The 27,228-nt window shown below is 31.9% G+C and overlaps 1 protein-coding gene across 1 annotated transcript; it reads left to right on the top strand.

The window, feature by feature from the left end:
• The first annotated feature begins 174 nt into the window (after nucleotides 1–174).
• Nucleotides 175–27,228, top strand: LOC143044784 (low-density lipoprotein receptor-related protein 5-like). Its single transcript, XM_076216944.1, has 18 exons — nucleotides 175–412; nucleotides 3,208–3,379; nucleotides 4,783–5,001; nucleotides 5,596–5,711; nucleotides 6,598–6,888; nucleotides 8,313–8,444; nucleotides 8,866–9,037; nucleotides 9,768–10,001; nucleotides 12,337–12,455; nucleotides 13,900–14,181; nucleotides 15,015–15,164; nucleotides 15,666–15,941; nucleotides 16,696–16,986; nucleotides 18,845–19,117; nucleotides 20,230–20,505; nucleotides 21,166–21,237; nucleotides 22,472–22,546; nucleotides 24,911–27,228. The coding sequence occupies exons 1-18, from the start codon at nucleotides 325–327 to the stop codon at nucleotides 25,414–25,416; spliced, it is 3,744 nt and encodes a 1,247-aa protein (XP_076073059.1). The 5' UTR covers nucleotides 175–324; the 3' UTR covers nucleotides 25,417–27,228.

The raw sequence follows: 27,228 nt of genomic DNA, 5'->3' as shown, positions 1-27,228 counted from the left end.
ATCTAAAAATCTGAATACCTCACTGGGTATGTACTACGGTGATTTGAGACTATGTAACTAATATTAATATACCTATATATAATTACTTCCTAGTTCGATTCGAGGCGACAGTGGGTTAAATTTCAATACATTACATGTGTTTGAAAGCAATTACAAACTGCTAACATGTTTTAATCTCACTTTTACATAAACAACTAACGTGCAAGTGTTCATAGTTATGTCATTATTTTATACCATTTAGTGCAATATTTGATAAATTTCGTGCATTCTGTGGGACAACTTTAATATCTTTTGTATTGGATAATATGTTGATTTGAAAATAACATGGTGAACACATTTACATTGAAACGATATTTTCAATTGTTGGTTGTTTGCTGTTATATACTAAATAAGTTGATTGTACTAGCTAAAGGTAGGTACTAAATAATTATGTATATTAAATCATTCGTATTAATTAATTTATCTATAATACCTCCTCAGACATTGAATGATTTCTAAAGGTTGTTCTACTATTTTTTCTCTCTGTTTTAATTTTTTTTTCAAAATATTCAACGAAAATAAAATGCACTAAATAATGTATGTGAAATTGTGCAGACACAAATAAATAATTGTAGTTGTACCATAATGATATATTAAGTAAAACAGATATTAAATCATAAAACAAAAATGCGCAGCATAAGTTCTTGGGACAATGATCAGTCAAGAAGTATATTCAAGACAACCATACCAAAAATATAATTTGATTTACAGCATTCACTGCGTCTACGACATATAAAATAGAATTACTTGTTGTTGTTGATATATTAAGTCGTAATAAAGTAATTATTGACTTCAAACTTCAAATAGGCAACCTATATATTAAAAGAGTTGTTACAAGAGTTATCCAACGTAAAGAGAGCTCAGTGAACCAAGTGCACTAACACCAGGAATCAGAATAAACATATCATTACGAGAGAGCGCGAATAAGTATTTTATAATTGAACAGACTACCCATTTAAGCGACTGTATACAGCACTTGGGTGAGGTACGGCAATAGACTGTTATCCCCCACTTAAAAACCGTAAAACCATGAATTTTTAGTGCATTTGAAGAATAGCTCGATTTTTTTTTATTTACCGTGTAGCTGATAAGCGTCAGAGGAAAAATATATGAAGAAAACAAATACTGATTAAAAATACGAGAGACACTGCCTTAAAGAGATATAATTATAACACTACTAGTTTTAAGCACAAACAGACAGTAATACAGTATTAATGAATGAGTATTTTTATAATGGACCTGTTATATGTCCAAGGTCTGTAAAAAAATAATGGTCGGAGAAGTCTGTAATGGCCCGAGGCAACGCCGAGGGCTATTACAGATATCCGAGGTCATTATTACTGACCAAGGAATATAACAGGGCCATTATAAAAACACCCATTTCTTAATACATTTATTAACCAACTGAAAAAAGTGTATATGTTGCTGCCAACTTGATGTACTCTCTTACTCTTTTAATGACAGTTTAGTTTGAAAAACAAATTGTACTTCACCATGATAGAAGTTATGTGTTGAAAAACAGGATGAACAGTGATCCCTTTATATGGTTCTTTAATGTTTTTTGATGGTTACTAAATTAAATAAAATACAAAAAGGTATTATACTCTTTACAACTTTATTTTATAAACTTTATTAAAAACCCTAACTGAGCTTAATACAGACAATCTGTGCATTAATACAGGGCCATTACAGAAAAACAGGGCCATTACAGAAATAACAGGGCCATTACAGAAAAACAGGGCCATTACAGAAAATATGTTATTGTTAATAACCAGTCATTTTTGGCAATAATGTACTTAATTGGTTAATAAAACCCTATAATGGACTTATTAATATTTGATAAACGGTAAATATATTTTCACAAATTTAATCAATAAAGGCAAATGTTATTCGTCTGTGAGTTCTTAAATATATCGTTTATTATTGACTTTTTAAATATAACAATTATGTAAAATGAGACATGAACAAATGATATCAAAAGAGATAACAGTTATGTCATTCGTAACGCAAGGAGTAATGTTTTGTTTCTTCGCACTGTTTGATGTTTTTTTATACAATTGAATTTTTATAAAATAAACAACATGCAAGATATAATACTGTCATTTTTGCAGTAACTACAATTACTTAAATCTCTCAAGTATATACGTTAATTCAATTACATATGCCTTTATCATTCAAACATACAATTGTATGTGTATTCAAATTATGACATTCAATGTAAATGAATTCATTATGCTTGATTGAGCACTTAGTAGTAATGGGTGTAACAAAGACATCGCAGTCGTACATATAACAGAACTTCCTTGTCTAATAAATAGGATAGATGGGTGACAACTAATGACTTCGACAAAGATTTGTTAATTGTATAACTGTATAGTGTTATTAAAGAGTTTTTATCATATAATAATGTCAACGTTAATACGCTTTAACGATGGACTCATATTCCGTGACAGGGGAAATATACTGTTTCACAGTAGTTCATCTTTGTATGTTCTTCTAGTTTGGAATTACATTTTATTGGTTAAAACATTGGAGACAGAGCTTAAAAATGTATCATGTTTACTTAAATCTACAAAGCTGAAACACACGTGCTGGTTATTGTCTATATATTAATATCTACGTACCCTTTCGGAGCACATGAGAGCACCCCCAGTATTTGTGGGGTTCGTGTTGCTTAGTCTTTAGTTTTCTATGCTGTGTCTCCTGTATTATTATAAGTCTGTTTGTCTTTTTAATTTTAGCCATGGCGTTGTCAGTTTACTTTCAGTATATGTGTTTGACTGTCCCTCAGGTATCTTTCGTCCTTTTTTAAAGACAATTTTACATCTAGATCATCTTTTCAAACAAAATTCACTGAGTTTAATGGTTGTTATTTTAAGATTCGTGTACACTGTTATGCAAACAGTTGGATCAAATGCAATGTTTGTAAACATACAGTTTAATACAACTACGTGTCTACCACTTTACATGACGATAAACTCTATGGAATTTTTACGTTTAATTTGCCTTCCATATGAAATGCATAACCATACATATTGATGTGGGATAAAATATTGAACTCCGATTGACATTTCAATCATTGAGTAACTAAACATTATATCAAGAAATGTTGACTTTTAAGTATCATTTGCAGTTACTATGTTCATTTTCATCTTATAATTATTGAAGATGATAACCCATGGGTAATGCACACCAACAGGTTAACAGTCGATCGGCTAGAAGTGGAGACGTGGAAAAACACTTCGGTAGTTAGGGGCATGGTTGGTGCTGTATCACTAGACTATCATTTTAACACAGGTTTTATTTTCTACTCTGATCAAAAAGCTGATCGGGTATCAAGGTAAATATCATATTGAGTGCATTTCTTTCTAACACAAACGATGCAAAAGACTAAGCGCACACGTGTTTCGATCATTTGTTTCTAAAATACGTTTGCAAAATTTACATAAACTTTGACAAACTATGCATTCGCTAAAGATGCGTCTACAGTTTGTAGTTCGTCGTTTGTTAGTACAAACGCTACATTTGTTTCTAACTTGAACTTTATTAAACGATATATTTTATTCTACGTTTGTTAAAAAATCTCTTTACCAACAACATGTGCATGCATAATTAAAAGTTCAAACAGGATCAGTAAAGACTTATTAAACGTTGTATTTGTTCAGTCAACTAATCAGTACACTTAAATGACTCAATGGATTACAAATAAAGGATTTGATATTGTACATTACAATATTACTATGAAATGTTTGATTCATCCCATTAGATCATTTTTGACACAACTTTTAGAAATTTTGGTCCTCAATGCTCTCTAACTACAGACTTTTTTTTTGGATTCGAGCGTCACTGATGATCTTTTGTAGACCAAACGCGAGTTGGCGTAAATACAAAATTTAATCCTGGTATATATGATGAGCTTATTTATATAAGGCTTGTTTTTTGGCATTTTTATTTAAAGCTACATAGAACCCTTTATGTATTTTTCAAACAACCACATTTGTAGCAGGTATTCAGAGAAACATTTAACGTCACTGCAAAAAAAGGTTGATAGTAACCATGGACTAATGTCAAATAATACTAAATATTGTAAGACATTAAACTATACATCTGTTATATGATTTGTAAGATATGATTTAAGCATGAATGCATATTGGGTACTCCACAATAAAGAATCATGAATTGTTTGGAAGTCAGTTCAAACCCATTTTTCTATGATTCAATTTGGATTCAAAATAAAATTGGTCGAACAATATATTGTAAATAGGGATAAGCTAACAAAATACACTTTTGTCTGGTTTCAATACGTAAACGTAGGCGAAAAACTTTTTAAATAGGTGCAATTTGGGTACCCTTACGTTTAATCATTACAATTGAATTTTAGCCTATATTAACAGATATGATCTTATAAAATTTTGAATGGAAATGGAGAATGTGCCAAAGAGACAACAACCCGACCATAAAGCAGTTTTGTTTAGTGGAATCATTGGTCAATATTTTGGGGGGTATGCGTATATTCAGTGATCAAAACTATTATGGTGGGTTTTACTGTAGAAAAACAAGAACTGACTACTAATGATTCGACACAGGTACTATACCAATGACTAGTTTGCCTTATTTAACCAGTAAAAAAGTCAAAACAAGTGTCTTACCCTAAAATACTTCATTGATATTTACAGTTTAAAGCAACTTTAATGTATTTCTCACATCGTAAACAACGTTACATCATGTCACTTTTTATTATAGAATGAATCTGTTCAACCCAAATGATACGTTCGACATAATCACAAATTCGCTAAGCTTGGCGGATGCAATTGCTGTAGATTGGATATACGACCATCTTTACTGGATTGATGCAAGTCATGATCATATAATGGTCTCTGAGTTAGATGGCACACAGAGAAAAACTATAATTAGTACTCAACTGGTATATCCCCGTGCACTTATTGTCTACCCAAATATTGGGTAAGTGTTTGAGCAAACTTCTTGATACCTTTTTTATATTCCTAATTGCGTAGACATTATTTCTATTCAAGAACAGATACAAGGGAAACACACACTAAGTTACAGTGTAACCTGTGTTATCCGAAACACCTGGGGACCAGAAAAAAATGTCAGATGAATCAGGGTGTCGGAATACTCATGTTATTTCTGTAAGGATAGACACATGTGAAAATGTGTCGGTTAAAGCAGGATTTTGGACTTCTAAGATGTCGGATTAGACAGGTTACACTGTATGAGAATTTGCATAACATAGCACTATCATAATATGATCAAGTTACCTGTAATTCATTACTACACACGAAATTCGAAAGAGATCTTTGATTCAATTGTGTAATTTGAAATGTTCAAAGTAATGTTCGTCTGACTGAATGACTATAGAAATATATTAGGTAAAACGCCAATGCAATAAGAACCAATCAAAAGAAAAAAACAGCACAGAGGATTAATAAACTAACATACAGTCTCACCAATAGAAAAATTACATAGGTTATGAATAAACCTAAACAAATTAAATAAAAGTATATAAAAAACTACAAACATTTATTGTATGTGAAGATGGATGTTTTTTACTGATGTGGACGATCCAAAGATAGAGAAATGTGGCCTTGATGGAAGCAACAGACAAGCCATTGTGACAACTGATATCGGTTCTCCGAATGGATTGTCAATTGGTAAGTTTAGTACAACTACATGGGATGTTAAGATAACAATGTGTTTTGGATAATGACATATTGAACTATTTGTAACTAAAAGAGTAAAGTAAGTACATTTTTTATCTGGGTATTTCTTAGTGCAATTTATCACCAACATCAAAATAGGCACACATGTTCTTTTCAGAATAAACATAATAAGTTATAAATAGTATGCAGTTTTTGCTCATTTTGCCATATTTAGTCAATTAAGATTCACAACCTAAATGTTGACTCCCTGGTGATTACAGTAGTTACGACTTAGACCACTCGGCGGCGAAGGCCCTCAGATCTGAATTTGACGAGCAAAGGTCAAATGAATTTGGGTAATTCTAAGGTTTCCTGGCGTCATATAAGAAATCTCAACCGATACAAGTCAAAAGACAATATTTTAATTTGAAAATATCTTCATAATCGATTTTTGTTGTGTATTTTGTTGTTTTCAAATAACACAGGTATCTGGTTAATCATTCTGTTTGTCCCGGTGATGACATAATAAACACCGTTCAGTAAAAACATATTAAATAGATATATATTTAGTATTGAGGACATTTTAGTGATCTCCAGGTGATATCTAAAGTTATGTTTCAGTTGGTTCCTGTACTATTGAAATATTTCCTACATTTCAATTTGTTCATAACATATATATCATGCTTATAAGCGTAACTAGAACCAACAACAAAAGATAGATATAGGAAGATGTGGTGTGAGTGCCGATGAGACAACTATCCATCCAAATAACAATTTATAAAAGTAGCATATTTAGGATAATGTTCTTCACTGAATAACTGTAGTGTATTCTTCCGATCATATGTTGAGAATAAACAAAAGCAAATACTTGTCTTTCTTTCAAAACCGTATTATCTAGATTTTACGACAAACCGACTTTATTGGACGGACAATCACATTCTGCTGAAGCATATAAAATCATCAAAGTTGGATGGAACAGATATTCAGAAACTTATGATGCTGTCTGCAGACAATTTGCCATGGGTGTGGGGTATAGTAGTGTATAAAAATTGGTTATACCTTACCCAATTTAGCAACAATAGTGTATGTCGCGTAGATAAGCAGAATGGTTCGAATTTCCAAATAATAAGAGCAAATGCAGATCAACCTGTAGGAATTAAAGTTTACAGCGAGGATAATCAGCCTAAAGGTATTACTTGATGACGGTTGTGTAATAAATAATACGTTTTTAATAGATTTATCGATAAAAATGTTCTTTCCTTCCAAACAATCTGCTTTTGAAATAATCAATTAATCGTTATATAAAGTCTTAAATAGAATGAGTCAAAAGAGGTTTCTACACGACTGAGACAAAAGCTACCAAAAGTACATTCAAACCCATAGGTCGGAAATAAATGTCTAAATAGGAAAAAGACAAACAGACAACTGTAAACACACTATATATCAAAGTCAGACGATGGAAAAACTTAACATGTAAAACTGCAACACTGTACTTAAACACGTTGTAATTGCTAAAAAAAGAGGGGCATTTATTATAGACCAATATATCGATAAAAGTTGGTTCTGTTACAACTCACTTATTATTAGTTATAATACATAATGCAGTATTCTATTGTAATACAACCAAATAACTACGAAAAGAATAAAATTACACACACACACTTTTGCATTTTTTTCATAATTTGATAAATATACGGCAAACAATGACGTTTTTTTCTACATTTGTGAACATTTGATAAATATGAGTTATTTGAAAAACAAATTGCACAAATTTAAAGGACATTTATATAGAACAGAATTTATTAATAATTTAACAAAAAAAAACAGCTTGTGTTTATCTTTTCAACAAAAAAGTTATGTATTTCTATCGAAAGGAATATTACATTACGTTCACAAAACCGAACTTTGAGCAATGATTTTTTACCTCATTTTACTTAAAAAGTAGCAGATTTAAATATATTTTTTATTACATATTTGAATTTATCAGGCAAAAAATAGCCTATATGCAAATTGTCAGCAAAATTGAAATATGGGATCAAAACTGTATCGTATGCCCTTAAGGTTGACTTTGTAAATACAGCTGTTTCTCAAAACACGCCACTTAGGGAGATCTTGAATATCCATAGAAAAATTAATTTTGTTTACACACTGGTTCCCAGTTATACTCTCTATGTTCCATCTCACAGAGACATAACTTGGGAATATAACCAGTAAATAGACACGTGCATATTGTTTACATTGAAATTTGTGGTAACCTTTCATTCGAGGTAGGGGTAGTTAAGAACATTAGTGTTAGTTTATACTCTGAGAAGTTTAGGATATATAAACGTTGAAAATATGCCGCACAGCCCTATATTTTGACCTTTGAAAAAAATTGTGGTGCATATGAACTTTCAATTCTAGGATAAGATTTTTTTCAAAACTTCATAGTAAAAGTGGTACAGTTTTAGCCGTAAAAGAAGTTCCTATGGGAAATTGCATTGTCAATATTTACAGAAATGCAACCTTAAACAACCTACTCAATTGTACGAGTGAACTTATTAATTGCACTGTATATAATATCACACATGATAAATTCAATCAACCTTTCATCGTATTTTCGCGTTATTCTAGGTACTAATCTGTGTTTTTCAAACAATGGTGGTTGTGAACAACTTTGTCTGCCAACTCCACAATATACAGTTATTTGTACATGTGCGGATGGATTTGAACTGAAAGCTGATGAAAAAACATGCCTTTACAGAGGTAAAATATATATTTTTGTATATTTTGAATTTTTTGTTTACTTTCAATTTCAACATGTAAAATGGCCAATAGAGATGTACATTTGCACTTGTTTTTATTCGAGCGTTACGTGATTGATTTCACAATATTTTCATTAAACGTATAAATGACTTCAACAGCTGATCTTCGCTGAAAAAGACCACCATGTAAGGCAGACTTCATATACGGATCAGTTTTATGTGTTTGGGATATATATTTCGAAATCTAAAATGATTGTCTACGCTTTCATAAGATTTATCAAGGCAAATGTCATTAAAACAAAATTCCTACTTGTAAAACTATACAGAACTACTGAGATAATAAGGTATTTATAATCAAGTTAATGTCTTTTGTTTTTTAAATCAAGGCTATATTATGCATACTAACTTTACGCTTTTATAAGGTTCTGGTAAATGGGTAACCTTTGCTAATCTCAACACCATTGAACGAATTGACCTTGAGACTAATGTTACGGAGACAATTGCTTCTAAAACAACTAATGCTGTAGATCTAGACATTCATTATGAGAAAGGATTCGTATATTGGTCTGATGTACGCGCCAAGAAGATATCAAGGTATGGATATTATTGCATTCACAATACTATCATTAATTATTTTCGGATAATCAAACAAAGAGTCAAATGATAAAACACATTCTCATGAATAAGGAGGAGAAGATATCTGTTGGGAAAAACAAACTCATAAGTGTAAAGCAAACAGACAATGCCATGACAATTACGAAGAACAAATTGCAGTAAACACAATCAGGAATACTCGACTTACGACAAATTAACCCCACCGAAAACAAGGGCTGATTTCAGATGTTCAACCTAAAATCAAACACTGAAAACTCAAAGTTTTCGGGAATCCCGAGACGTAAGATTTTGGAAAGTCCAATTAAACAAAACGAGGAAGACATCTTATATTCTTACTATTTACATGAACTTTCTCAAAATCCGTATAAAGATATATAGCATTTGATTTCTTTTCATAGCGCATCATTTCAATTAATCATTTTCGTTCATTGTTAGTTGAGATAAAAAGAAATACACATACAAATACAAAATCCTCGTGCTGATATTTTGGCAAAAAAACCCACTTTACAAATTAAATTTAACGCAATTATTGTGTGAGAACATAACTATAAGAAAAATAAAAAATAAAACCTATGATGTGAACTCAGAATACAAAAACATGAAAATGTAATACAACATGTTAAATGAAAAAAAAAAAACAATTAAAAAACAATTGTTACACAAAAATAGCACTAGATTTTTTTTCCAGTTTTACTTTTCTTTCTTTTAGGAGTACGGTGACAGGAACGTCCGTTTCTGGTGATGTTGAAGACATTATTGTCGAAACAGTAGATGTTCCAGATGGGATAGCTATTGATTGGATTTATAACCTTTTGTACTGGACAGATACGGGACATAACCATATACAAATGTCACGACTTGATGGAACAGACAGAAAAACAATCATTAAAAATGACGGTAGTCTGGAAGAACCAAGGGCTCTTGTAGTTGATCCAAATACTGGGTGAGTTTGAATATTGGAATGTTGAAACGAAGCCTACATCCGGGATAAAGACATTGATTTTACGATTTAAATTCAGGGAAAAAATTATTCTCGTTTTAACAAATATTTAACAACAATTGTTATTAAAGAATAAAGGGGAGGTTAAAAATACCAGAAGAATATTCAAATATATAAGTTAAACACACATTAAATAAGTCCTTGCAAAATCACGGGAGACTGTTTTTATTAAAAAAATAAGCTGTGAAAATGTCCTAGGACGACTGTACAAACGTTTTGGTAAGATTTGTAGAATCAGTAGGTACAAAAAACCCAAAAGGACAAAACCACTTCCATATTTTGAGTTTTTTTTTATTACTGTGTTGTAAAAATAGCGAATATGTGTAAGATTTCCACAGTCAAATTCTTAAATATCTAAATATTCATGATAAGTCATGCAATTTGAAGCATACGTATTCATGTTTCTTATTTATTAAAAATAACCAGCCTTATCTTTTCTATTATGTTTATCGGGATTTCAATAAACGAAGTCTATATATAAAAAAAAAGTATTTGTTAAACTGATAAAATGAAAAATGTATTAAAGTATAATATTTTCTAGTGGTCCAGTCAATCTAGCATAAATTTGACCCTAACCTGAAAGATATTGCAACAGAAGATTTTCAAGTTTTAATCTTTAGCATTATACCCCAACTATACACAGAAAAAAGTCGCTTAAAATCTTATTTGTGGAAGACTAAACAGATCACCATTTAAAATTCCTATGGAGATTTGCATTGAAAAGGGAGATAACTCTTGCAAAAAAGGCAGAAATATCAATAAAAATTGGAACAAAATTATAACTTTACCGCTTCTATTCATCAGAATATATAACAAACAACTCTAAAGATGTTTTCATATCTTTTATCAAGCTATAATCTACATTTCGGAATTCATTAGTTGTTAATTTATTGAATTTCTCAACATGTCAAGGTAAATAATCTCAAATTGAGTACAAATGATTAAGCATGTATTATTTTTTTTGTGGTGTAAAGTTTCTTTAGACAAGTTAGATGCTGAAAAAATATAATATACAGATATAAACAATACCAAATGTTCACATTATTTTTTCAAAATGGTCACAAAGCTTCAAATTTGCAATTCCTTTAATAAAAAATGCACAAAAATATAAAACTATCCATATCACTTCAGTTTTGTACATTTCATGAACAGACGATTGTGCAATTAAGTCAAATATCAACTTATAATCCCATCAAAGTATCATACTTTACATAAATTTCAAGAAAATCAACCAAAAACTGACTCATTTTTGCGGAGTTATCTCCCCTTCCAATGTTAATTTCCATAGGAAATTACAAATGCTGATTTTGAGTTTTCCTGAAGTTAGATTTTATGGGACTTTTTCTCTGTGAAAATTAAGGGCATAATTCTATAGATTAGAACTCAAACATTTTCTGTTGCAATTAGTTTGAGGTTAAATCTTTGTTTGACTGGTCTATAGTAGCTCTGAGTTATGACATGGTGTTTTTCAATAATACTGTAAAAGCAGAAATGTTCGTGGGGATTTAATTTCGTTTATTTCGTGGATAAGAATTATTCACGAAATTAAAACCCCAACGAAATTTTAACTGTCGATTTACATTATTCTATGATGTGACAAAATCTTATTGACATTATATAATTGATGAACATAAATGAATACAATGAAATAAATAGGTTAATTTATTAGACATCGATATTCAAAGGTTTTCTTTAAATCAGATGATAATCCTAATTTTTGTTTGTACAGTAATAAATAATGATCAAGAACTGTCAATAAATGTCATTTAAGAGTCTAATGCGTATGTAATGCCCTCAAGTCGTAATACATTTATTACACAATCATTGTCCATTGATAAAACATCAAAGGTGTGTAAAAGCCAATTAGCGTGTGCAGGTTACAACACTTGATTAGTGCTCACTGTAACTATGAAAGGCAATTATTGATTTTTTCAAATCGGCGAAAGTTCAGATCAGTTTTATTGAGTATTGTCAATTATAAAGTGACATTTACATAATTGTTTTTGAAACTTAAAAACCACGAAAATTAATCTCCACGAACTTACCTATGGATACACAAAATTTTAACCCCACGAAAATTAATGTTATACAGTAGTAAAACTTAGTTTTTTTTATCATTCTCATTATATATGCGCGACTTCTGATGTATGTTTATGCTTTATATGCATACGCTTAACATACTAACCATTGACTCATACAAGAATACTTTATACGCTTTTTTTTCATAGAACCATTGATGTTGGTTTCAAGATCACTTAATGGTTTTGTTTTGTTTTAGTTTATTGTTTTTCACTGACTGGGGGAGCTCATCGAGAATAGAAAGATGTGGAATGGACGGACGAGATAGACGGATAATTATTAACTCGGATATAAAATGGCCTAACGGATTGACAATAGGTATTTTACATTACAATTTAGTTCATTAAAATATCAATTAGAAAAACTGTCACAAAAGAAAGAACATTACATTTAACTATACTCGTATTCTTTTAATATAAATAACATGTTAAATTTTGAACTCATACACAGAAGAACAAATTAAGTACAATGTTCTTGTCGTTTAAGATGTAAGGAACGAATTTTGTGGGTACTGTTCAAATTTTTAAGATGCAAAGTGCTTTTTATTCTAAAGCCAACCTAGGCCTTAATAAACTGTACCATTTGCTCTACATACATGTATACATTTTTCATTCCGGAAAAAAAGCATTCGTTTGACAGTCTATTGTCTTTTAATCTAAGCATTAAACTCTGTTAAGGTTTAACATAATTATTAGATATAAGTTAAAAATATAAAAACAAATATAAGCATCCTTATATATTCTTACATAAACTTTGTTTAGATAGACTGTATATTTAAAGTCCTGCCTTTAATGGTTGAGGACCGTTAGAGCACTATCATTTCGTTGGTTGGTAAATGTAGCATTAGTCCAAATGTGTTAAGATAATGCCCCTGTATACATGACATTTATGTAAATTATCACACAAAATGAAATGATTTTATTAGCTAAATTGAAACATTAGTGTCTCATGTGTCGGTCTGTTTGACTTATTATTTGTTTGTTTTTAAGATTTGTTCATTTGTTTTGATGATTTTTATTTCTTCTTGTGATTTCCTCTTCACCTGAATAGTTTTTTTTTTACAAAGAAAAAATGTTGATTTTGAGATTTTGGTCAGGGCCTTACCTAGTCATGCTAGTTCACGCTTTACTTATTTAGGTTATGTGTTTTTTGTCGTCTATTGTGTGGTGGCATGTGTTTCTTCGATACTTCTATAAGATTTTTGATAATAAGCTTGCTTGGTACACCAATGTTGTTAGGAATTCAATATCACATACCTCTATAACGCGTTAGACATTTCAGGTGGTTCACTTGGATGCATGAGTTAATGGATTTGTTCTGTGTGAGTAAGAATCTGTTCACATCATCGAAGGGCCGGTTTCCAAAATAAATACATTATAATCTGAATTAATCGTTTCTTCAGGATTATAACACATGCAGAATAGATCAAGAGGCTTATCACTCAGATAGTTTTAGTTATTAAATCTATATCAAAGGCAATGATATAAACCTTGCTCAAGGTTTTGTTGTTGTTGATATCCTCCACATTTTGTTGCATGCCAGTGGTTGCCATATTTAATCAATTGGTATACATCAAAATTGCGTCTGAAATACTCATTCAATGGACTGAATACACAGTAAAATATCATCACACGTTTTGTAGGTTTAATTGTAGAAAAAAGGTGCATTGATATCTACTTTATACGTTTAAATGTAAGTGCGCAAAGTTTTACCCAGATTAAAATGAAGTTTATGGCCGCTTAAGATGTTTTGATGTTTGTAGATCATATTGGAAGAAGGTTATATTGGATAGATGGTTCCCTAAACCAAATTAAAAGTACAAGGTTTGATGGAACAGATACATATACCGTGATTAAAAATGAAAATGTGTTACCAAAACCATTTGATTTGGTGGTGTATGGAAGTTATGTTTATTGGTCTAATTGGGAATACAGAAGTATATGCAGAGTAAACAAAAACACTGGGCGGGATTTTTCGATTGTTGCAAATTATATAAGATCGCCGATGGGAATACAAGTATTTGCAGATGGAGTGCAACCTAAAGGTGACTATTTTCAAACAAAAAAAATAGGCAATTGTATTATATGAACTAATTATGAATTTGACGCGTTCGTTCCCGCTTCTTTTGAATATCATTTGTTTTGTTTGTTTTAAAAAAAAAAAGTTTCAATATTGTCAGTACGAGTTTGTAATACACATGCAGAATATATGCAGAGGAAATTTGAAAGATGAGTGATTTAAGTTTCAGTTGATGTATATCTCATAAATGTAATAATAGTTGTGTGTAAAAAAAGTCAAGGATAAATACATTGACTTAAACTAGATACCTGCACCATGTAATTTCATGAAGTTTTGTGATGTGTCTGATGGGTGTACTTCAGATGAGTATCCGTGCCGTAATGTACTACGTCCCATCTTTTGAAATGATCTCAAGGAAATTGTCTTAAAACAAAATGTTTAGAAATCATTTTATGTCGTCTACATATATTTCAAGCATTGCCTTGATGAATCTTCTGTTATATATATTGTTGACAACATAGAAAATCCAATTTCTGTAATCAAAATTAAAATAATACTATGAAAATTGATAGAATCTACTTTAAAAAAGTTGTTGTTCTATATTCAAACTTCGAAATCGAAAGATGTGTTCACAAGAAAATAATGTGTATTTAAAATTTTCATAAATGATTAATGGACAAAAGTCTTAAATCTACGGTCAGGAAAAATAGTCATCAGATTGTTTCTGTTTTACCTCGTAAATCTTTATCATCATGATCATAATACACCCAGTTTTACTAGTAAACGCGACAATCGGAGAGAACAAATAAAATATTTGCACGCAGCGGTAATGCGTTTACTGTTTAATATGTTTTGTAGGAACAAATGTTTGTGAAATAAGTAATGGCGGTTGTAGCCATATTTGTGTTCCATTACCGACTTACAGTAGTGATCAAAGTCCATTATCTGGTTGCGTGTGTCCTGATTTTTATGCAATGACATCTGATAATAAGACATGTGTCACTATTGGTAAGTGAATCTTATTTCTAATTAGCTATTTACTAACATTTGCTTAATTGTAGAGTGTAACCAAACTTAGTGGATAGACGTTTTCCGTAACAAAGACAAACAAATTACTTTTCACATATTCACGAGTTACTCGTTCAATTAGTTTGTGTGTAGTCTTTATGGATTTCATAATGACTACTTGACTACCATGGTCGTTACAATTTTTAGGTCCAGGGATATTAATAATAATATTATCTGTGACGTTAAACAGTACAATTGTTTGACATTGCAAAAAAAATAAAAATAACAGAATTGGTTGCATCTTACAACTTTGAGTGGTCGAAAATGGATACGTCCAACATTTTTGTATTCATTGTACCCATTTAAAAGACACCGCCTATTTGATGGATTTTGCTTAATCATGCTAGTTTACAAAACGCTGTTTTTCACTTAAACCAACCAAACAGCATTTACTGTTTTCATTTGCACAATCTCATATCTTTTATAAATGTTATTTTGCAGAACCTCCTAAAGATGTAATTATAGACGTGCGTTCAACGAGTGTTAAAGTATCATGGAATTTTCCAGTGAACCTAGATTATATAGTGCAAACAGAACTCGAACTGTATGATAACGATGTTTCTATAGTTTATACCAGAAGTACATACTATCCAGTGACTAAACATACGATTACAGCAATTCAGCTGCAGAAATGTCATCGATATAAAATAAAACTTCGATGTCAATACAGTATGCACGGATGGTCCCCTAAAGTAGAACATACATTTTGGGCAACAGGTTTGTTGATTAATTGAGTAAATTAAGGGTATAAGTATGATAGGATAAAACCGGTACTCATACAAATTATATTTGAAACAAAAGTTATAAAAATAGCTTTGTAAATATAATCCTTAAATCAATTCAACTAGTTTTCTGTATACAAATATTTATGATTTTGTAAAAGATTTTGATACAAGAACGAGATTTAAATTATTAACTCTGAATTTGTCAATTTTAGTTAGACCGTATAATAACGATTATTGTTGTCCATACAGTAGAACGAAGCATTAAATTTTACCAAGAACATTCAAATTAGGTTTTGTTTCACATCTTAAAATTGATAGTGATTAAGCAAGAGTTTAAGATTTACACAAAAAAAACATGTGTTTTCAATATGAAATCATTAACCTATACTTCATTTTTCAATAATTTAATTTTGGATGTAACGCGTCTTCTGATTGGCTGACGTTATTTTGTTATCAGCCCATATACATAATTTAGTCATGTGACCGTGACGTAATCAACGTTTTTTCATGGTTTTCTACGGTTTAAAATGGAATTTAGAATTAAATTATAAGAAATTACTGTAGTATTTTTACTGTCTATTCGAAATAACATAAAAAAATGTGGTGCACACTGTTAAATAACCCGCTACGCGCTTATTCAGTGTGCACCAAATTTTTTATGTTATTTCTTTATAGACAGAAAAAAATAATACAGTCATTCCTTAAATGTTTTTTGTTTTTTTTTATGGAATGTTTTTATGTTCTAGAGAACCTGGTTTATTCTGACCCGAATAAAAACATAAACATAACTTGGACCTCTCCAACAGATCGCCCAAGTGTTGATGTATATTTTGATAGTCTAGTAGACACACAGAAAAAAATATTTGCGAATGAAAATCCAATTGATAATCCCCAGAAATACAGGAATCTGAATAAAAATGGCTTGAATATTCAGTTCACCTTACAAGAAGTTTTAATATCTGACGTTGGGTTGTACAAGTCCGCACCAGCTTCCGACATCACAGTTATTGATGGATGTGCCTTATTAGTGATTACAGGTACACATATATATGTTGTTTTTTGCTCAAATATTTTGTCTACAATACATCTGAACTCAAATGTTTACACACATTTATATACTTATATGCCTATTTATAGTTATTTTCTTTTGAAAAAATCAACCCGTAAGATATCATGTTTCAGTGAAGTTACAGTAAAAAGAAATTATTGTATTTAAATAATGAGTTCGAAGGTTTGTATCACGAGTAATTAGGGCGTATTAAAACCTGAACTCAAATAGTAAAGAATATTCCACGTTAGTGTGGTCGGTAATAGCAGGCTTCTTCTGCAACTATTTTGTAGGAAATACTGTTTTTTTTTACGGTATATAAGTCAGATAATTTTCTTGTCATAGAACACACCTCAAGGTGTCAGACTTGCCCAAAGAAAGAACTACCTACGGGATCAATCCTGGAACCCATCTGTGTGCTTTACGACAACAAAAACTTAAAATATGCATTGAAGACCTATTGGTAACCTTTTGCTGTTGTCTGTTCTATGGTCAGGTAGTTGTCTCTTTGACACATAATCATTCCCCATTGCCATTCTCAATTTTATTCTCCACAACATGACTATAGTTTAGTACACATACATTATTTTGGTATGTTTCACATAATTTATAAATTCAAATGTCACTAAAGTCGGCATCTATAAAAACCAGGAGGTAACACTTTCTAATAGTCGATGGTTAAACGAAATGATAATTGAGTACACACCGAAAAACAAACACAACGGAAATCAATTGTGCATATTTTACATTAATGTTTCGTTGTCTAACAGACATTACACAGCCCCTACATTACTATCATGGTTTAGGCTGAGAATACAAAAACTGATGTATGTTAGTAATTGTCTTAGGACTAGATAATCAGAATAAAATACAGAGGTGATAGCTCATTTACTATATGAAATCATTACAAGATTAAACAATAATTAAATCAATAATTGAATGCGTACATATTGTGAACTACCGCATTATACTATTTACCGGGCTGTAATAACATGAGCAACACGACGGGTGCCACATGTGGAGCATTATCTACTCACTCTTTCGGAGCACCTGAGATCACCCCAGTGTTTTGTGGGGTTTGGATGCTAAGTCTTTAGTTTTCTATGTTGTGTCTTTTGTACTACTAGTATTATTTGTCTGTTGGTCTGTTTGTTTTTTAGCTATGGCGTTTTGAGTTTATATTCGATATATGAGTTTGACTGTCCATCTGGTATCTTTCACCCCTCTTGCACATAAATGACAACCAAGTCAAACCAGATAAAACAACAGGTTTTTTTAGAAGAATACAAGTAGAACGGCTGTACAATATTTCGTCACACTAGTGTAACAATTAATTAAAAATCAGTTCAGAATACAACGTGTCTTTTTTGCATAAAGACACGTTAAGTAAGAAATGTCGGCCTATATAGGACAGATGCTCGAAGGGGTGTTTCTACGAGCATCAATATTATACTAGTAAATGAACGGATACAATGTTTGAACAGGAAACTGATTACTACGACGTTGAATATCATTCCTCAATTCGATAATCTTTCCTACCCAGCGATATTCGAGCATTCGAGTACTTAATGACATCAATAATGCAAACATATTGGAATAATATTGTGCCTACAAATTCTAATTTATAAAGTTTATGGAATACGTTTGACGTCCTACTGTACCATTTAAGGACACTTGTTTTCCATTTGTATGATGTGTGTTTTGAGCTTTTAAAAATATTTCATAAGGCCAGGTATTATTTGTATTTAAACTTGTCTATGATATCATTTTTTTAGCAGTACATTTTCCTATCAACATTTGCCAATGCAAATTGTAAAATATACAATTTTTCTATCGTTGAATTTTAGAGAACCCCAAGACTCCATATATGACATATGATAAACAACCTTTTGTTGGAAGTACAAGTGTATTCAAGTGCTCATCTGCAGTTAAACGACATCCTATGTATCTTCCAAGACATTTGCAATACACCTGGTCTGCAGTCGGTATTAAACAGGACAATACATTAAGCATAAATCCCATTACAAAGTCTGATAAAGGCAAAGATGTATCATGTACCGTTACTGACGATAGAGGGAAAGTTTCTGCCTCCAGCAATACAATCAGTTTAGATCCCTACTGTAAGTATCAGCTGTTTAAATATAAGTGGGTCTTATAGATTAGTTTACCGTATATGTTTTGTCCATCTACTTCTTTATAATTTCTGTTTTACGTAAAATTAAGCAGTAGTCATGCTTCATTGGCATAACAAAAATAAACTAAGCTTTCAAGTTTTTTGGGAAAGTATCACCAGCCCAGTAGGCAGCACTTCGGTGTTGACATGAATATCAATCATATGGTCAGTATTAAAAATTAGCTGTTTGCAAAAGTATAAATTATTCGAAAAGCTAATGATTTTCTTATCCCGAGCTTGTATGTCTTATCCTGATTTCCCTGAAAGAGGATTACTACTCACAATGAATTTATTAAACAAAGAGTTCCAAATGGTGAAATTGAAATCATCCCTTCGCAATTTTACGGACGCCATCACGAGTTGGTTGATCGTTATGGAATAACTGTTTCACAGATGATATCAGATATGTTCCTTATGTCGTAACTACAATACCCTTCCCTTTTCACGAATGTGACCTAGCGAATAAGATTTTTTACCGCATTTGTAATAACATAAGCAACACGACGGAAGCCCCATGTAGAGCAGGATCTGATTACCCTTCCGGAGCACACGAGTTCACCCCCAGTTTTTGGTGGGGTTCGTGTTGCTTAGTCTTTAGTTTTCTATGTTTTGTCTTCTGTATTATTATATGTCTGTTTGATTTTTTTTATTCTTAGCCATGTCGTTTGTCAGTTTATTTTCAGTCTATGAGTTTGACTGTCCCTCTGGTGTCTTTCGTCCCTCTTTTACCTTAACCGTATTTGGCACAACTTTTTGCGATTTTTGGGTCTTCAATGCTCTCCAACTTTATATTTGTTTGGCTTTCTAACTTTTTTGATATGAGCGGCACTGATGAGTCTTATGTAGTCAAAACGCGCGTCTGGCGTATCAAATTCTAAGTCTGGTACCTTTCATTACTTTTTGCTTTTTGACAATTCTCTATTTTTTTTGTCACCTCTTCAAATAGACATGCTGGTCATGGAATACCAAAATTCAAACTTTGTGATGAACAAAACAAATATAACTTAATAAAGCAAACAACTTCATAGCTATTTTATTATCTGTTTTGTCTTGTTTCAGATGGTCCTGAATCTATAAGACTTTCAACAGACTCCGAATCAGTGATTGTTACAGAAGGAAGTCGCTTTATTGTAACTTGCTTCGCAATATGTCATCCCAAATGTTATTTTGTTTGGAAACGTCTTTCTGAAGGGGTTATCTCAGACATTACAAATAATCAAACATACACAATCAACGCTGTATCTCAAAATGATGTTGGTATTTATTCATGCGCGGTTACACATCAAAATGATACTGCAAGAACAGGAAGTATTGAAGTTACAATAATTGTTCATGGTAAGTGTTATTTACATTAATTGTTGGCATTCTCAAAATACTTCGATTGATACTTAGTTTTGCACAAACTCAACGGAGAGTATGGATTTGTACATGAATAAATCAACTAATAAAGAAATTAATTATTGAACAAAAGAGGCTTAAGGCTTTAAGCTTTCAGGCCAAAACAAATTGACAAAAAAATTGTAATGGTTGACTACATGTCTGTTAAAAGACGAAAACGACGAACTGATGAAATAAAATTTCACAAACTGTTACTGAAACAACTTAGAAGTTGTCAGTTTGTCACTACTTACTATATATTTTTGATATATTTCCCTCCGTTGAAGAATTTCCTCCTAATGTGACACATGTGATGTTTATAGGACCTGAACACCCTGATACTTGTCGACAATGTTAATCTTATTTCCTTTTTGTATATCGTAGAGTTAGATGACATGACTATCACGTCTGTAGAAAATAAAATAAAACATATTTTCCCGTATACTTGTTCACTTCCATGACAGTTGTCTGTTTGTATTTTCATATGATTTTGAATTGCGAATAAATCTACAACATTAACTAGATACATTTCATTCAAAATGATTAAATAAAAAAAAAAATATACATATAATTGTTTTACAAAACATATATTGACTGATGTATTTATAATTTAACTAGAAAATTTGATTGAAGCATCAACAGAAGAAGCTAAAACATTAAGAACAGAAACAACGTCGGTAGATTTTACAAGTAAATATATTTATTGCTATATATCAAATTCATATGCACGTTCAAGAGATACCTGTATTGTATTTGAAATATTGCGGACGTACATGTATAATTTTTCTGTCTCAAATTGAGTTTATCTGGCGACACAGGGTGTGAACAGATATTTGTCACAGTAAACTTTCAATGTTCGTCCACAAAGCTTCAAACAATACAGTTATCTTCATCCTAATGCAAAGTGAACAAATCATTATTTCGGTGTAACATTTTCCATGTTTTCATTAAACGAAAATTCCGCAAACTAAACTAGATGTTAGTATGACGAACACCATGTTAATCATAAACACCTGATTTTTAAAAAATAGTCTTCAACTGAATTATCTGATAAATAGCATCCGATGTTACTGTAAATATATTTTGTATAACACATATGAATTTCAAACGAATATTCACAACAAAAGAGAGTAACGGCATATTGATAATCTATCAATAACAAATATTTTGAAAAAAAGCCTTTGCTTCTACACAAATGTATATTCCATTTAAAGCACTACACATGTAATCAAGCTACTTTGTAAAAAAAGCAATTAATATAAAAAAACGGTCAAGTGAAGGCATAAATTATATCCGGATTGAAGAAATATGTGTACAAACAAAATTTGCCATAATAAATGTTCGAAACTAATGTTAATGAGAACTTTTCATATAAATATTTGATGTATTTATCTTTAATATAAATGTGTTAATCAAATTTACTAAAGATTAAAGTAAAAAAAAAATAATTGAGTTTTTTGCTTATTGGTGTAAAAATTACAGTTAAAAACTTTTCGGAATTTTAAGATGTCGACTGCCCTTAGTTACAGACAGGTCGATATATACTTTGCCGCTGATTTTCAACCAATCAGTACGTTAATACAAAGTAATTGCACTTGGATTGTATATGGAAATTAAACAACTTAAACTTTGTCTCCGACATAAATACTTAAGCCTGTAAAATAATTTAAGCTATGTGTAAAATTATTTCAATTAACTGTTTGCTTTATGTATACTTGAATATCTGTTATAATATTAATGAATCTTGTATTTGATGAAAAAAGTTAATTTCATTAGTTATTTTCATCTTTCTAAGGTAGAAAATTTTTGAATCTTCAAGAAAAAATAATTTACAGAAGTTCATAATCTCGAATGTGTATTATTTCACTAATAAACATTTTTGGGTTCGGTAACTAAATGATGCACCTGTATCTTATATTTCCAGGCCATTCAAGCTCAGAAAATGTGACACAAATCCCGGATGAAGATTACAATGAAAAAAACCGACAAATTGACCACGGTACGTTTACAGAAAACTTCACTTTCGTAGCAATGTTTTGAACACTTGCAATTAATTGTAGTTTGTGAAGTATATATTATCAGTATTGAACTAGAAATCATACTAAACATAAGAGGATGTCGTATGAGTGCCAATGAGACAATTGTCCATCCATATCACAATGTGTAACAGTAAAGTAAACCATTATATGTCAAAGTTCGGTCTTCAACACGGAGTCTTGGCTAAAAGCTTTAAAGGGCCCCCAAAAATGAATAACTGTGTATAGTCGCCGTCAGCTGAAATTCGTAGCGGTTATCGGTAAAAATAATCTAAACTATCAATCGCGTTCACTCGAGATATAGTTTTTCACATTCCATTCATAAATCGCAAAAAGAAAAACCACTACTGACCTACCTTTTAAGTGATCGCACTGTAATAATCCTGACCTTCACTTTTCATAGACGATTTTGAATGGTGGAATCAGCCATTGTTTTTACCGGAAGTGTTTCCGTGGAGTTCAATTTCATAAAATTTGCATAAAGCGCGGGAAACCTTATCACATCAATGAAAGGAACATTTCAGGAAACTGCGTACAGTGACGAATGTCATATGTAAACAAATGATCCTCATAGAAACGAAGATGGCGGAATTACAATGGAAAATATTCTGGAAAATGTGAAGGTCAGGATTATTACAGTGTGATCACTTAAAAGGTAGGTCAGCAGTGGTTTTTCTTTTTGCGATTTATGAATGGAATGTGAAAAACTATATCTCGAGTGAACGCGATTGATAGTTTAGATTATTTTTACCGATAACCGCTACGAATTTCAGCTGACGGCGACTATAGCTTTATGCTAAGTGTACAAATTGAATGCTATTTATTGTAAATTTATTGGAGTGTTAAAGCATTGACCGAATTACATTTTGCGCACGTTCAACGCTTTTACAACCCTATGAAATTACCAAAAGAAACATTCAATACTTATAACTACATTTTTCGCTAAGATCATTAAAATACGATTTCTTTCAAGTTTTTATTGTATTTACCTGTGCAGCAAATTGTTTTCAGTATAAGATTAATGAAAAGACAATGAAATAGAACAATGCAATGCATATATCAATATCTACATGTGTAACAGAAACAAACGTAACGATACTCATAATAGTAATCATACATTTTTTTAAAACTAAACAATTTTTATCCTTCGACATGTCGGTGTTACAGCAATTAAGTAAACGAACTGTAAGGAGGAATAGGGACCATAATATTATCTGGAATTTATATTAGACAAACACAGAATTTCGTCAATCTTTTCAAACCGTTGTTAGTTTTAATCATAATTGATCCCCTCTGCCCCAAAAAATCGAAGAATGGTTGGTTCCTAATGAAAACCTTTGTATTTATATGGTGTAATTTGAGAGCGCTTTCTATGTCCCTATAATGCTGACTACAGTGGCATAACAATAGTTGAAACAAAACTGTGAAGATTTTTGCAGAATTATTTCATTTTAATGCCCCACCTACGATAGTAGAGGGGCCATTATGTTTTCCCGTCTGTCCGTCCGTTCGTTCGGTCGTCCATCTGTGCGTCCGTTCGTCCGTTCGTCCCGCCTCAGGTTAAAGTTGTTGGTCAAGGTAGTTTTTGATGAAGCTGAAGTCCAACCAACTTGAAACTTAGTACACATGTTCCTCATGATATGTATGATCTGTCTAATTATAGAGCCAAATTAGACGTTTGACCCCAATTTCACTGTCCACTGAACATAGAAAATGAAAGTGCGAGTTTCAGGTTAAAGTTTTTGGTCAAGGTAGTTTTTGATGAAGTTGAAGTCCAATCAACTTGAAACTTAGTACACCTGTTCCCTATGGTATGATCTGTCGAATTTTAATGCCAAATTAGATTTGTTACCCAATTTTACGGTTGACTGAACATGGAAAATGATAGTGCGAGTGGGGCATCCGTGTACTTTGGACACATTCTTGTTATCTCGAGTATCAATCCATATTGAAGATTTTCTCAACATACTTTGCAATTGGTTCTGCTTCTACATTTGTGTTTGTCAAACAATCTATTCAATAACTGCGTGAGACAAATACATCAAGGATAATGTGATCAGCGTGTGCAGGTGATTGGTGTGTATGATGATTGCCTTGAGACTATTTCAGGGTTAGTTAGGGATTTATATTTGTGAGAGTTAGAATTTTGAAAATGAATCTGAAGTTAAAAAACAGGTGAATGAGTCAATAAGGACAAATCAGGATATTGTTGTACAAAATTTTAAATAAAACAGTTGACATTTCGGAGTTTCATTTGCTGTAGGGTGAGTCGATTTTACTTGATCAAGGCAGTTCAACGTAATGCATTTTATTTTTTTTAATCGTAGGTGTCATCTCAAAAGAGATTATCATTTATCCAACTGTTGGTGTTGTTGTAATTATTGGTATCGTAGTTTTGATACTGGTATTCTTGCGTCGACATCACAACTCTACCCAAAGAAGTGAAAAACCGTTTGAAGAACCTGACAAGCGAATATCAACAGTATCAGCCATATATGATACAATTGATGAAGAATGGGAGCTTACTACAAATATGTATAATCCAAATTCAGTATATCTGGATCCATTTTATGAATTAGCTTCTTCTAGGACAGATCCAAAATATGTTTTCAGTGATCTTATGCACAGACACGGAGATGCAAGTATATCAGAATCAAACGTACCATCAAATGATCAAACAGATATCGAGACAGTTCCCAAGTCTCTAAATGATCCAAATAGTTTTCAATCCCTTTCGAATCCAATCAGATATGGAGACGTCGATAATTATTGGTCAAACGAAAACAGTGACAACAGTGACTACTTGAGACCCGTAAACTTCAACAACCGATAAGTCAGCTTTTGATTTAAGAAAGAAAGTGACTCAAAGTGTGTATACACGGTAACGATTGCAAATCATTTCGTTTAGAATGTAATTACGGAAAAAATAGTTTTTTTAACCTTAATACATTAAGAATTTTCTATCTGTATCAGTTACATGTTTGTTTTTTCACATAAAAATATATCATTGGCAAGTACCCAAACTCATTATTCAGCATTTTGCCATTTGAGTATTGTCTAGGTCACACATTCACGGATTTGACGCCGGATAAGCTAAATATACGAACCGGCATCATTCGTGGCAATCTGTATTAGTCCGTAGATTTCCGTGTCGTTGTTATACGTAGTAGTACTTGTATATCCTTGACAAATTTTGAACATGCGCAAATTTTGACCACGGATAATACGACCGTAGTATATCCGTACTGAACCGTATAAGACCGTACTAAACCGTTTTAGTCCTTTAAAAACCGCATTAGTCCGTTCTTATTTGAAGGCCCGAATTATTTCTACAGCTTTGTCCGTAGAACTACGTACTAGTACGGTTTTACCACGTATTGGTAAGTATACAATACGGTTTGTTACAAATGTATCACGGAACGGCACGGTTTCATTACGTTGCATTACGGATAGCTAGGTATCAGCCAGGGTTATGAAAGTCTGTTACGGTTTACTCACGCTACAACACGACATTTTACGGAATATTTTGGTCCACGACAAAATGATCTGAAGCTTCTTTATAAATACTCCATTCTTATAGGGCCGAATTTATTTTGTGTCTTACCGTTGAGGTATTCATAAAATTATCTAACAGAATAATCAACAACTGCTGCTTGCAATTGGCTGGCATTGTATGGATATTGAAGTTACTTTTTTATTTAGCTGCAGAGGTGAGATAAGGCAGAGTAGACGGAGGACTAGGGACTGACTTCCTTACCATGGCCAGTATGAGCTCCCCCTATCTAAATTGTGTGCGGAAAATCCAGCTACATTTAAGAACTTTCAAAAAATAGTCCCAAATCCGTTCCAAGAACTGCTCAATGTCGTTGGTCTGCGGATTACGAAGAAAACCACAGGGAACAGACAGATAAATAATTTATTCAACAACAACAAAAAAGAATCTACGATTAACTGCCATAAAGAAACGATAACCCATAGCTTAATAATAGAAATGTGACGGTTCGTACTAATCCGTTTCAGCCTGTTCTAAATCTTACTAACCCTTACCTATACGATAGCAAACCGCTGTTTATCCGCAGTACACACGGCCGACACTTGTTGTTGCGTACTAAACGTGTCATGACCATATTAAACCGTGTCTTACCGTAAGAACTCGTTAACCTTTCCTTCATTATCCGTGGTAGTAACGCCAAAACCTATAGGCATACCGTTGATCATCCGTATCGTATCCGTATCGGACCACCGAAACTGCATTTCCGTGAACACCCGTGAAATTTAATCTGTAGTGGATCAGGCAAGGTGATCCGTGAATATGTGACCTAGGCATTACTGAGTCATATCAACCCTGGTTTATATGATGAGTTTATTATAAATTCGTTGGGTATTCTTTTGGACACAAAACTACTTAAGCCGTGACAATATATATGTATGTATATCAAACATAAATTCTAACTTTGTCCGCTGTTAAATGATTATTATTTTTTATGTATAAATGTTTGAAGTGACTTATAGGTCCAACGAGCCGGGTGTTGATACATGTAATTACAACTTCTTATTGAAATATTGTATATTGTCATAAAACACATGTCACTATAATACATAATTTGGTATTGGTATTGGTATTGGTATATATATCTACAATAAA

The sequence above is a fragment of the Mytilus galloprovincialis genome, chromosome 9 (assembly GCF_965363235.1).
Source record: "Mytilus galloprovincialis chromosome 9, xbMytGall1.hap1.1, whole genome shotgun sequence".
Taxonomy (NCBI): Eukaryota; Metazoa; Mollusca; class Bivalvia; order Mytilida; family Mytilidae; genus Mytilus; species Mytilus galloprovincialis.
Note: the sequence above shows the minus strand (reverse complement) of the source record. Positions and strands in the feature narration are given on the sequence as shown.

Coding starts and splice junctions, on each gene's coding strand:
- LOC143044784 (XM_076216944.1), top strand. CDS start 325: ATGGTGAACACATTTACATTGAAACGATATTTTCAATTGTTGGTTGTT. Junction 16,987..18,844: donor TGCCTTATTAGTGATTACAG/GTACACATATAT, acceptor GTTGAATTTTAG/AGAACCCCAAGACTCCATAT. Junction 20,506..21,165: donor AGTTACAATAATTGTTCATG/GTAAGTGTTATT, acceptor TAATTTAACTAG/AAAATTTGATTGAAGCATCA.